This window comes from Salmo trutta, chromosome 15 (genome assembly GCF_901001165.1).
Source record: "Salmo trutta chromosome 15, fSalTru1.1, whole genome shotgun sequence".
In the NCBI taxonomy this organism is placed as follows: Eukaryota; Metazoa; Chordata; class Actinopteri; order Salmoniformes; family Salmonidae; genus Salmo; species Salmo trutta.
In genome coordinates, this window is record NC_042971.1 from 54,732,798 (window position 1) to 54,745,210 (window position 12,413).

At 43.7% G+C, this 12,413-nt stretch overlaps 1 protein-coding gene across 3 annotated transcripts in view; it reads right to left on the reverse strand.

Annotated features, from left to right (window-relative positions):
- LOC115149369 (contactin-associated protein-like 4) overlaps positions 1–12,413 on the reverse strand; it is a 203,596-nt gene that overhangs the window by 58,858 nt on the left and 132,325 nt on the right. For all 3 annotated transcript variants that reach the window (XM_029692183.1, XM_029692184.1, XM_029692182.1), the window contains exons 11-16: positions 10,268–10,374; positions 7,049–7,168; positions 6,308–6,505; positions 4,712–4,868; positions 3,219–3,346; positions 1,857–2,027 (exon numbers count right to left, since the gene is read on the reverse strand). In XM_029692183.1, the coding sequence (XP_029548043.1) occupies positions 1,857–2,027; positions 3,219–3,346; positions 4,712–4,868; positions 6,308–6,505; positions 7,049–7,168; positions 10,268–10,374 (881 nt within the window). The remainder of the gene's footprint in view (positions 1–1,856; positions 2,028–3,218; positions 3,347–4,711; positions 4,869–6,307; positions 6,506–7,048; positions 7,169–10,267; positions 10,375–12,413) is intronic.

The following is a 12,413-nucleotide window of genomic DNA, read 5'->3' on the forward strand; positions in this document are numbered from 1 at the left end:
CCCCCACAGCCCGGTTTATCCTGTGCCTCCTCCTCGAACCAGGCCTCCAGTGGGTCTCCCCATCCTGGTCAGTCCTGTGCCTGCTCCACGGACCAGGTCTCCAGTGGGTCTCCCTATCCTGGTCTGTCCTGTGCCACCTCCCAGGACTAGGCCTCCAGTGGGTCTCCCCATCCTGGTCCGTCCTGTGCCACCTCCCAGGACTAGGCCTCCAGTGGGTCTCGCCAGTCCGGAGCCGCCAGAGCTGCCCGCCAGTCCGGAGCCGCCAGAGCCGCCCGCCAGTCCGGAGCCACCAGAGCCGCCCGCCAGTCCGGAGCCACCAGAGCCGCCCGCCAGTCCGGAGCCACCAGAGCCGCCCGCCAGTCAGGAGCCGCCAGAGCCGCCCGCCAGTCAGGAGCCGCCAGAGCCGCCCGCCAGTCAGGAGCCGCCAGAGCCGCCCGCCAGTCAGGAGCCGCCAGAGCGGCCCGTCTGTCCGGAGCCGCCAGAGCGGCCCGTCTGTCCGGAGCCGCCAGAGCCACCCGCCTGTCCGGAGCCGGCAGAGCCGCCCGCCTGTCCAGAGCCGCCCGCCTGTCCAGAGCCGCCAGGGCCGCCCGCCTGTCCAGAGCAGTCAGGGCCACCCACCAGCCCGGTGAGTCCTGTGCCTACGCCTAGGGCCAGGCATCTTTCATGTCTCCCCAGCCTGGTGAGTCCTGTGCCTGTGCCCAGGGCCAGGTCTCCTTCATGTCTCCCCAGCCTGGTGAATCCTGGGCCAGAGCCGCCAGAGCCGCCCGCCAGCCCGGAGCCGCCGGAGCCGCCAGAGCTGCCCGCCAGACTGGTGAGTCCTGTGCCTGCGCCCAGGGCCAGGCCTCCTTCATATCTCCCCAGCCTGGTGAATCCTGGGTCAGTGCCGCCGGACCCGCCAGGGACGCCCGCCAGCCGGGCGCAAACAGGGCCGCCCGCCAGCCGGGTGCAACCAGGGCCGCCCGCCAGCCGGAGCCGCCGGAGCCGCCAGAGCCGCCCGCCAGACTAGTGAGTCCTGTGCCTGCGCCCAGGGCCAGGCCTCCTTCATATCTCCCCAGCCTGGTGAATCCTGGGTCAGTGCCGCCGGAGCCGCCAGGGACGCTCGCCAGCCGGGCGCAACCAGGGCCGCCCGCCAGCCGGGCGCAGTCATCGCCGCCCGCCAGACCTTCGGTGCGGCCAGGTGCGCCACCTAAGAGGGCGACGCCAAGGGTGGAACAGAGGCCACGTCCCGCACCTGAGCCGCCGCCGTAAGAAGGCCCACCCGGACCCTCCCCTTCAGTGTCAGGATTTGCGGCCGGAGTCCGCACCTTGGGGGGGGGGGGTACTGTAACGCCCTGTCCATAGCGCAGGGGTTTTTGTTCTTTATTTTGGTTAGGCCAGGGTGTTACATTGGGTGGGCGTTCTATGTTCCTTTTTCTATGTTTTTGTATTTCTTTGTTTTGGGGCGTGTGTGGCACCCAATCAGGCACAGCTGAAGCTCATTGTTGCTGATTGGGAGTCACACATAAGGAGCATGTTTTTCCTTTGGGTTTTGTGGGTAATTGTTTCTATTCAGTGTGTTTCCTGTCAGTACTGTTTGGCTGTCGGTTTTCCTGTTTTTTGTATAGTGTTCTCTTTGTTTGAATTAAATGTCAAGATGAACACTAACTCCGCTGCACCTTGGTCTTCTTCCGACGACAGCCCTTACACTGAGTTCATCCACTCTACTTACAGCTGCGTTCATCCACTCTACTTACAGCTGCGTTCATCCACTCTACTTACAGCCGACTTCATCCATTCTATTACAACTGACTTCATCCACTCTAATTACAGCTGACTTTATCCACTCTATTACAGCCGACTTCATCCATTCTACTTACAGCTGAGTTCCACCCGTATGAAGTCTTTGATGCCCAGGTTTTCCAGGAAGACTCCTGAAGCGGCGGTGGTTTTGAACAGGAAGGAGATGTCTGCACTCAGCTCTCCGTGGAACGTGGGGAAGTGCAGATACGACGTCTCTTTGTTGAAAAACGCTGCGTTCCAGAAGTTCTCTGAGGAAATTATGGAAATCAATACATTTACATGTACATACATTTTGGTCATTTAGCATACTCTTATCCAGAATGACTTAGTCAGAGCATTCAGCTAAGGTAAGTAAGACAACCACAAATCACATAGGTGAGACAACCATAACACATAGAAAGGAGATAATAGGGAAGTCTGCCTTGCTTCTGAAAAACTAGACATGGTGCTGATTGAGAAAAAGGGTGCTTATTGGAAACTAAGGTCTAAATAGACTGAGAACAAAATAAGATGTGGCTTCGAGAGTATATGTCCTCAACTTGTTTCGTTCTCAGTTCATAATAATGATCTGTTGATGAGACTGTCAGGCACTAATTCATCTTAATTATATTCCACCTCTGTTTCCCCCGTTTATGTCTAATTTACTAAGATAAATATTTCAGGTAACCAAGGATGCAATTAGGAATAAAAAAGAGATTGGGACTCTTGATTCATTATTGCCTGATTAACAACTACCCACCGCCATCAGCATAAGAGCATAAAAGAGAGAACATTGTTTTTGCAACCATTCTGCTAATGTGGTACAGATAATTAGGTTATGTGCATAATCAGAGTGATTAACATGATGATTGATGGAGAGGAAGAGAATGTTGCATTAGCATCTAACAGGTATGGGAAAAGAAATGACTGTGCTGAGGACTCAGAGTAGGAGTAGCTTGTAAAGTCTACAGTGCTCAGGTCATTTATCTGCATTTGTTTGAATCACAGCCTGTGTGCATTGTAAATACTCCATGTCCATATAGAAATAATGGAGTGATAGATTGACTGATATATCAAAAGCCAGCACACAGTACTCAGTAAAACCCAGTCAGTTTATTGGAGGAGGGTCAGTAATGGATGAAATAATGGACTGATTTAGTAGAACAATTAATTGACTTGATCCTTACTTTCTAACCCAGAGTAAGGCACCGTGTGCCGAAACTTTGGTGATACCCAATAAATAATTGGGAATATAAACTCTTAGAAAAAGGGTTCCAAAGGGTTCTTCGGCTGTACACATTGGTTTCAGGTAGAACCGTTTTGGGTTCCATATAGAAGCCTCTGTGGAAAGGGTGAATAAGCTGAATAACCCTTTTAGGTTCTAGATACAGTAGTACTTTTTTCAAAGAATGTAGATCAAGTGTGAGACTATCTTTACTATGTCATAATTTGATACTTACTGTCGCCATGACACCTGAGTGGTCCAACTTTATAGGCTGCCTCTGATCCAGGTCTCTGTATATCCCCAACAACCACCCATCTGACCGGCAGATTCTCCTTATGGGTGAGCAGACCAGAGTCAGTCGCCCTGGGTTACATAAAACAGAGGAGGGATGCATTAAAACAACAGAGGAACAAAGGACCAGATCAAAATCAGTGTATATCGGCCTATGTTGCTTTCTTCAATTGATCCTAATGAACAGCCATCCTCACTATTTGATTTCTGGTTAGTTTATGAAACACAGTAACGGTAGGTTGTCTTTGTGTCTGGATTCACAGTGTGACAGTAATAGCAGGCAGCTGGTCTGGTTCCTCTCAATAATCTCTCTAATATGTATAGCTATCAATGAGAGACATGGTGTAGGGTGGAGGTGTATAGCTTCGGTCCTCCAGAGCTAACAGTATACACCATTTGTTACATTTCAATGGCAAGTTGATTACTTGGGCTACCAGGTGTGTGGAATCTATAGCCAATCAATATGAGAGAGAGTGAGAGCGAGAGCGAGAAGCAGGATGGGAGCCTTCGAGAACTGGAGTTGTGCACTACTGGTGTTATAGGAAATGCACATAGAGAGATGTAGGATGAATGTTATTGTAAGTACAGTATACTTCTGCTGCATCTTTGGAGATGTAGGCATTTGACTCATACTCTTAGAATAGAACCATTCCTTCTGGCCAACTACTTCCTGTTCTGATTATTGCTTTATCAAATACCACTACAGCACAAACAATCACAACAGGAAATAGAAAATAAAATGTTGCCGATTTTAACAACCACCATCCAGATGATGTTTACTCTAGGTGATGTTTATGTTCTTGTAGTCTTATCACTGTTGCGGGGGCTATAAAAATGTAATTAAAACAAATACAAATACCGGTGAGAGAACAAGGCCCTTTCTGAATATGATAAAAAATTGAAAGGTGAATCTCAGTCAGTAGAGAATCACACTGAGTGTTGAGTACAGCAGATGGTATACTATAGCATGTTGGGGCAGAGATCCAGACATTACATAGGGAAGGGTGGACTAAAAGGAGCTGAAGAGTAGTGGTGATTGGTGTTCAGAAGAATAAAGATTCTAATTAATATATATATATATATATATATATATATATATATATATATATATTAATTAGAGAGAGAGAGAGAGAGAGAGAGAGAGAGAAAGAGAGAGAGAGAAAGAGAGTGAGCGAAAGAGGGGAGGAAATATATATATATATATATATATATATATATATATATATATATATATATATATATATATATATATATATATATATATATATATATATATATATATAGAGAGAGAGAGAGAGAAAGAGAGGAGCAGATATATAGCGAGAGAGAGAAAGAGGGGAGCAGATATATATATAGAGAGAAAGAGAGGAGCAGATAGAGAGAAAGTGAGAGGAAAGAGATTGAGGGAAACATATAGAGAATGTGATGGTATTGTACCATTCTTTGCGGTCAGCGTCACAGTTGCAGTAGTGGTCTGAGTCGATGCAGTTCCCCTGAAGACCGCAGCCACACTGCTGGCTCCCTGGTACCGCCCCGCCCCAGTACGTCTGTGGCTCATCTGTACGACCCACCCACCAGGTGAACGGAGATCCATCTGAGACAAAGACAGAGACGCGCGCACACACACACACACACACACACACACACACACACACACACACACACACACACACACACACAGTTATACTCAGGTATAGGAACATTAGTTACACAAAAGAAATGAGGGGTGCCATAATGAGGGGCTGAGTGCAGGGAAAACAATTGCATGTGACAGTACTGATAAGGGGAGAAACCGCTGAAGGCTCATATCACTTAGTTCCCTGCTAAGCAGGAAGGATGCAATGTTTAGAGATAAGGAGGAGACTCCACCCAACGTGGGGTATGAATACCACCACGGGGAAGCTATTTCTTTGTCTGAATACAGCTGTGTCGACCCTTTGGGAAGAATAAAACTTGGTCAAGCTTCTCTAGTGTCCGTGAGTCATTTACTCTGAAAAATTTGAACCTAACAAGGGGGTGTGTTCAAAAACACTATAGACTCCCAAACTCCTGTTCATTTATTTACTATGTAGGGCATGAGATTTTTGGGTAGTAATGTAAAAACAGATCAGACAAGATGTGTTTTACCTAAAGATCAATTTGGTGCTATTTGCAATGAGGACACTGACTGATGACATATAACAGAGACACGTTCCACAAAAAGACCGTAACAAGAGGAGAGAGAGTGCTTAATTGAGAATGGTTTCAGTCACCACTTTCCCCCAAAAAACAGGCCAGACTCCAGAGTGCTGCCTTGAAAGAGAAAAGAAAGTCATTCTCATTGATTCTCTCTTCCATCACTCGTCTGATCACGTTCCCCCACCTGAAGCAGGCTGTCTGGTTTTAAACATAAACCTAACACCATACTCTTTCCCTCATTATTCTTCATTTGACATTTTCCAGCATTATTTATTTAGCTTAGACATTGTTTTCCTCTTCCCTCAGTCAGCCTCTACAGTAACGAGACAGCAATTACACTGTGAAGCTGTGAGTTGCCTTGTTTCATGTTCATTTGCAGGTTTAAAAGAGTCATTACAAATTAATATCATATGGCAAAGACCAACGACACACCAATCAGTGCAAAAACCAATCACCTAAATGCTAACTCACTCAGTGCATGTACCATAACACATCCAGAAATGATGAATATTCTAGTATAACACAATGACGGGTAGGCCTACATAGAAGAACCCCCCCCCCTTAAAACCTAAATTAATTTGCAACAATGAGCACAATAATCAATTTGTGACATCTGCTTAAGCTCTGCGGGTGGAGAGCAGCACTCCCTCTCACAGGGTGTCTCCCAAATGGCACCTTATTCCCTAAATAGTTCACTACTTTTGCAGGCTCTGGTCAAAAGTAGTACACTATATAGGGAATAGGGTGCCATTTGGGATGCGTTGACTGACTCATAGTTGACTGAGTGAGCAGGTTTTTAATCATCCTGACCTTTATGGCTGGCTGGGATCAATACTGTTAATAAAAATGATTCACCTGGTGTGTTTAAGAGGAGTGACTTTCTGCAGTGGTAGAGGACTTCCTGCTCGCAGTGCTCTGCCTGGGTAATTATGGCCCAGAGCTGATCCGCGTCGGCAGAATAGTTAAAATAGGCTAAATGCTGATTTATCCCAGAGGAGGCCTTTAATTTGGTTAGCTCCGTGTTATTGTGTTGGATCACCAGCCATGTTTTATCTGGAGGAGAAGAGAGAGAACAGAGGGAAATCCTAGGATCATTCTAAATAATTATGAAAATGTTAATGATAGCAGAGACAGTGTGAAAATGGGGATGGGGTGGGTGGGAAGACGAGATGCTTCCGATAGCAGCTGGTGCCAGCCCTGAAGGATGGAAATCCTGTCAGAAGATCTGGGATCCCAGCCACAGCTCACAGCTCAGTTACTTACCGAGAGCCATCAACAGCCCCCTAAACGAGGTGTCTATCTGTTTCCGTCAGTGAAAGAAATAACTAAACTGCCACTGGCGGGCAATAAGGAAGTACCATATGCCAGATTGTTGGTGGCACTTTAGTTGAACCTTACTTCTCTATCATAACAGATTTGCATTAGGCAATAGTAAAAACTAAGTGGAGATTATTTGTCACACTGCCACCAGTGGTTATGTATGCAGGGAAACCCTAACTATCCCTGCAGTGGTATAATGTAACAGGGAAACCATAGCTCGTCATCCAGTGGTTTAATTAGCTTGTGTGTGTGCGCGTGTGCGTGCATGCGGTTTACCTGTCATGTTGCAGTAGATCAGCTGTGACTTGATCGGACCACTTCCGTCCACATCTATGTAATACAAGCCTGATGTGTTACCCTGGTGTTTATACGCTTCACATGACTTCTCATAGACAGCTGAGGAGGAGAAAATATACACAAACACTTAGGTTACCTCCTGCCAGTGTGAAGTACTTATGTAAAAATACTTTAAAGTACACCTTAAGTAGTTTTTGGGGGTATCTGTACTTTACTATCGATATTTTTTACAACTTTAACTTTTATTTCACTGCATTCCTAAAGAAAATAATCTAATTTTTATTCCATTTTCCCTCACACCCAAAAGTACTCGTTACATTTTGAATGATAAGCAGGACAGGAAAATTATCTAATTCGCATACTTATCAAGAGAACATCCCTAGTCATCCCTACTGCCTCTGATCTGGTGGACTCACTAAACACAAATGCTTAATTTGTAAAGATGTCTGAGTGTTGGAGTGTGCCCCTGGCTAGCCTTAGAATAAAATAAAGAAATAACATGGTGCCATGTAGTTTGCTTAATATAAACAACTTGAAATGATTTATACATTTAGTTTTGATACTTAAGTATATTTTAGCAATTACATTTACTTTTGCTACTTGTAAGTATATTTAAAACCAAATAGTTTTACTCAAGTAGTATTTTACTGGGTGACTTTACTTTTACTCAAGTATAACATTCGCTGCTTTTTCCACCACTGCTGAAATTAGTACTGACTGAAATAATTAACTGAAACAAATACAGCCACCAACAGACACATGTGCAAGAATTCCAATTAAATGTACATTACACAGGAACAACTTCTAGAGCAAACACTGCCATGTTTCCACTAGATGTGAAAGTAAGTATGATAAGTTAAGAACTTGAGACCTGGCATGTGGTCTATATGTAAATTCCCAAATCAAGTCTTTAACACCACTTCCTGAAAGAAAACAATTGTTTATAATTTATGCTGTTTATGAAGATTTTGACATCTAGGATTGCTTTGGAGGAAAATATTTAAATGTTTCAGCTGAGGAGCATACTTAATGCCTTTGGGTGGCAAGGGCTGTCCAATGATACTTTATAATGTATTCACATTTCTAAATGAATAACTAACTCACAGAATATACGTATACCAAACACAAATGCATCTTTTGTAAATAATGTCTGAGTATTGGAGTGTGCCCCTGGCTATCCGCAAAATTAAAAAAACAAGACAATTGTGCCGTCTGCTTTGCTAAATAATAGGAATTTTAAATGATTCATACTTTTACTTTCGATACTTAAGTGTATTTAAAACCAAAAACTTTTAGACTTTACTCAAGTAGTAATTCACTGCCTGACTTTCACTTTTACTTGAGTAACTTTCTATTAAGATATCTATACTTTTACTCAAGTGTGACAATTGGGTACTTCTTCCACCACTGGGTGTTCTTAATGTTTTGTACACTCAGTGTACATAACATACACATACAGTACTCAAAGCAAATAAAACTAACGTTCTTATTGTAATCTATGACACCAAGGCACATTGGGTGTGCCAACAGAACACACACATACACAAAGCAAGCACAACAAACTTTAATATTCAAGACACTAAGCTATGTTGGGATGTTGGGGTGTGCCAGACAACAAGACTCCACTGACGCAGAGCAGCGAAACGCATTCTTTGTCTTGGGCACTCAACTCTCTCCACTCTGATTTACAGTAGCTTTGTGTGCCAACAGTCTGTTCTGTTGATGTAATGTGTGTGTTTGAGCCAGCAGTCTGTTCTATTGTTGCGGAGGTTGTTACATTATTGATGTGCTAACCATCATTATTTGAAAGGAGACACACAGAAAACCATTGCATTCTAGATTAAAGGGTGCTAGCTGGTGTCCCTAAGGAATGCAGGCCCCATCACTGCAGATGTTGCCGTTTCTTTGACTCTGTCGGTAATGGCTAACTATTCCCTGTATAGTGCACTACTTTTGACCAGAGCCTTTAGAGCCCTGGTCAAAAGAAGTGCACTTTATAGGGAATAGGATGCAATTTCAGATGCACCCCATGTGTATACCAGTCTATATTATTCTGAATAGCCATTGGTTAAAGGCTAGTGGGCATGTCTGACTGATAAATAATTAATACTTGGCCATATCAATAACAACGTTAACAGGAGGTTGTATTCAGTGTATTCCCTTTCACTGTTACCCTGAGCAGGGTTCCTCAGTTAATTCTTTGTTCCTGCCAAGAACACACACACCTGCAGCTAATCAAGGGCTTGTTAAATCGGGTGTATAAGTGCTGGGCAGGAACAAAAATGTGCACCTCTGTGGGTCCCCCTGAACATGACTATGAAACCCTGCTGTAACTAGAACACATTGACCTGGCATAACACAAATCCTCATGGAATAAAGAATAGGTACACTGATGAATGCTCCTGTTGTTTTATTGTGCACCATTTTGACCCGAAAGTCATCGTCTGGCTATTTGTACCGAGCACCATGCAAGTCATTGGATGTGCATACACAATGTATGAAACAATACAAACCCTCCCCTCTTGTCAGAAAATAATAACTAACAACCTCTAACAGTTTAGTCACACAGGATATCTCCAATCATGTAAATATCTTATTTCCTCCTCACCTGAAACACTTCCTGTGATGGATCTAAGTTTAATTTCAATTTAATTATAGAGACAAAGAAAATCACCAGTCCTTTTCCGGTCTCCACCAGCACTTCAATTTCAACGCAACTCAAGTGTGAATGTGTTAAATGGTGAGGCGATTATGTTTGACTGACAAGTCGCTTAATTTAACGTTCAAATCTTCCACACAATTTATGATGACACTGAGCGGACTTAGAGAGACAGAGCGAGAGAAGCTCTCACATCATTAAAGGCTTTGTCCTAATCCTTATCAATGGTGAGGCTTTGTCAAAAGGGTCTGGCACTGCAGCAGGCTATTGCTGCATCAGAGATAAGACGCTTGACCTTGAATCCAACTGGCTGTGTCTCTGTGCATGTTTAAGGAACAAACACAATGTCCTCTCGACAGTATGTCTGTTCAGTCTGTTCAGTTCTGCGCTAGCTTTACAGTTTGGATATACGCCTTCTGCTTCGAGCGCTTACTAATCGCACGCAAGCAAGCACACACACAGGTTTTGAAATAATTCTTCAGTTATAAAAACAACACTGTGGTTTTAAGACTTTTAAGAAACACACAAGGTCTCCTTACAGCTGTGACATGTTGCTCCACTGTAGCCCGTGTTCGAACAGTTGCAATGGAAGGTACTCCAAGACTGGGTACATCTCCCCCCATGTTCGCAATGGCTTGGAGAGCATCTGAAAAGAGAAGAGAGATTTATCCCCCACAGCTTTCTGAAGGTCAGACATCTTTCTGTTCCTTTTTATACCTCTGAAATATACATTTAGCTCAATATTAAATTACTTCACCAATCAGTGAGGATAGAGTGAATGCTCTATCTGAACTCACAAATGGTGCAGCGGTCTAAGGCACTGCATCTCAGTGCAAGAGGTGTCACTACAATCCCTGGTTCAAATCCACGCTGTATCACATCTGGCCTTGAATGGGAGTCCCATAGCGCGGTGCACAATTGACCTAGCGTCATCCAGGTCTGGCCAGGGTAGGCTGTCATTGTAAATAAGAATTTGTTTTTAACTGACTTGCCTAGTTAAATAAAGGTTAAATTAAAATAGAGCAGCTTGCTGTGGAGCGGGTAAGCGATTTAATCTGTACAGGAAAGTCATTAAGAGCATCTCGTATTTTACCATAATAGCATGGTTTAATCATACTGAAAGACAAACACACACACACTGTGCTGGCAGTCACAGTGTAGTGCGTGAGATGCAACTGAAATTATGACGGTGAGGAGAGAGTGAAAGAGGATGGAGGAAGCTTGCCTTGAAGCACTGGGCATCTTGTTATAACATGCATCATCGGAATTCGTCCCAAAGAATTATACCTACGGAGGAGCGGCTTCTATGGAGGAACTCTGAATATCTTTAAACTTCCGAGTTGGTTTAACGTTGGACCAGCCCACAAGGTTGTGTGTGCAGGACTAGGTAACAAGGTTGTGTGTGCAGAGCAGCACTAGAATTAAAAACACATCTTACCTTTTTGTAGTTAATAAATCCAATGGGAAATGTGATAACTAAAGTATCCTTAACTAGTATTGAAAAAGTCTTCTGTAATTAAACCTCTCTCCCTAATTTCTTAATTACGTTTGTAATGTCTGTAGGCTAGAGTAGGCTAACCAATGCTTCAGAGGGAAGGGGCAGGTAGCCTACACACCCACTGGCAAAGATTTTCAGATGGTAGGCAGATGCTGGAATACATTTCTGAGTGATAGAGTGAGTGCTTTGCGTAGGCTGTTGCGATTTTTGTGGGACTGGAAAGAAATGCCCAGAACGTAAAATAACGTTACTAACTGGTTCCCACACTTTTAAAATAATGGTTTTGTTCCGGGAACAGTATAGATCACTTTAGTTTTCGGTTCTGTTACTCAAATAATTTCGTTATTTTCCATTTTTTGGTTCTGTTCCCTGAATTGGTTTCATCCCCTGGCGCATAGTCAAACTATTTTCTCAGAGAGACATATCTGACTAAAAACAAATTTTTTTTGGCATCCTGTGAATGCCCTGTGAATGCCTAAAATAAATACATCTCTTTATGTGTCACGACTTCCGCCAAAGTCGGTCCCTCTCCTTGTTCGGGCGGCACTCGGCGGTCGACGTCACCGGCCTTCTAGCCATTGCCGATCCACTTTTCATTTTCCATTTCTTTTGTCTTTGTCTTACACACCTGGTTTCAATTCCCCAAATACTTGTTCATTATTTAACCCTCTGTTCCCCCATGTTTGTTTGTGAGTGATCGTTCTTATGTAATACGGTCCGTTTATGTGGGCTCGCTTATTTTGTATAGTCTTTAACATTTTTGAGTAAAATACGTTTATTTACTCATATCTGCTGTCCTCCGCCTGACTCCTCTACACCAGCTACACACAGACCACATTACATTATGTTTTATAATACTGTCCTTAAGCTCAATTCATCTGCTTTTGGTTCAAGGCCCAGTATTCTTTCGATTTTCTACACCTTTCTCAAGTTTTTTTCAGGACCTGTAAAGAAACCTTTTCCGAACTCCAGGTAGGCATTCTCAGAATGTCCTCTGATATTATCAGCTCTGAGAACTAATAATGGGCACCATTACAATTACACTACCGTTCAAAAGTTAGGGGTCACTTAGAAATGTCCTTGTTTTTGAAAGAAAAGCACATCTTTTGTCCATTAAAATAACATCAAATGGATCAGAAATACAGTGTAGACATTGTTAATGTTGTAAATGACTATTGTAGCTGGAA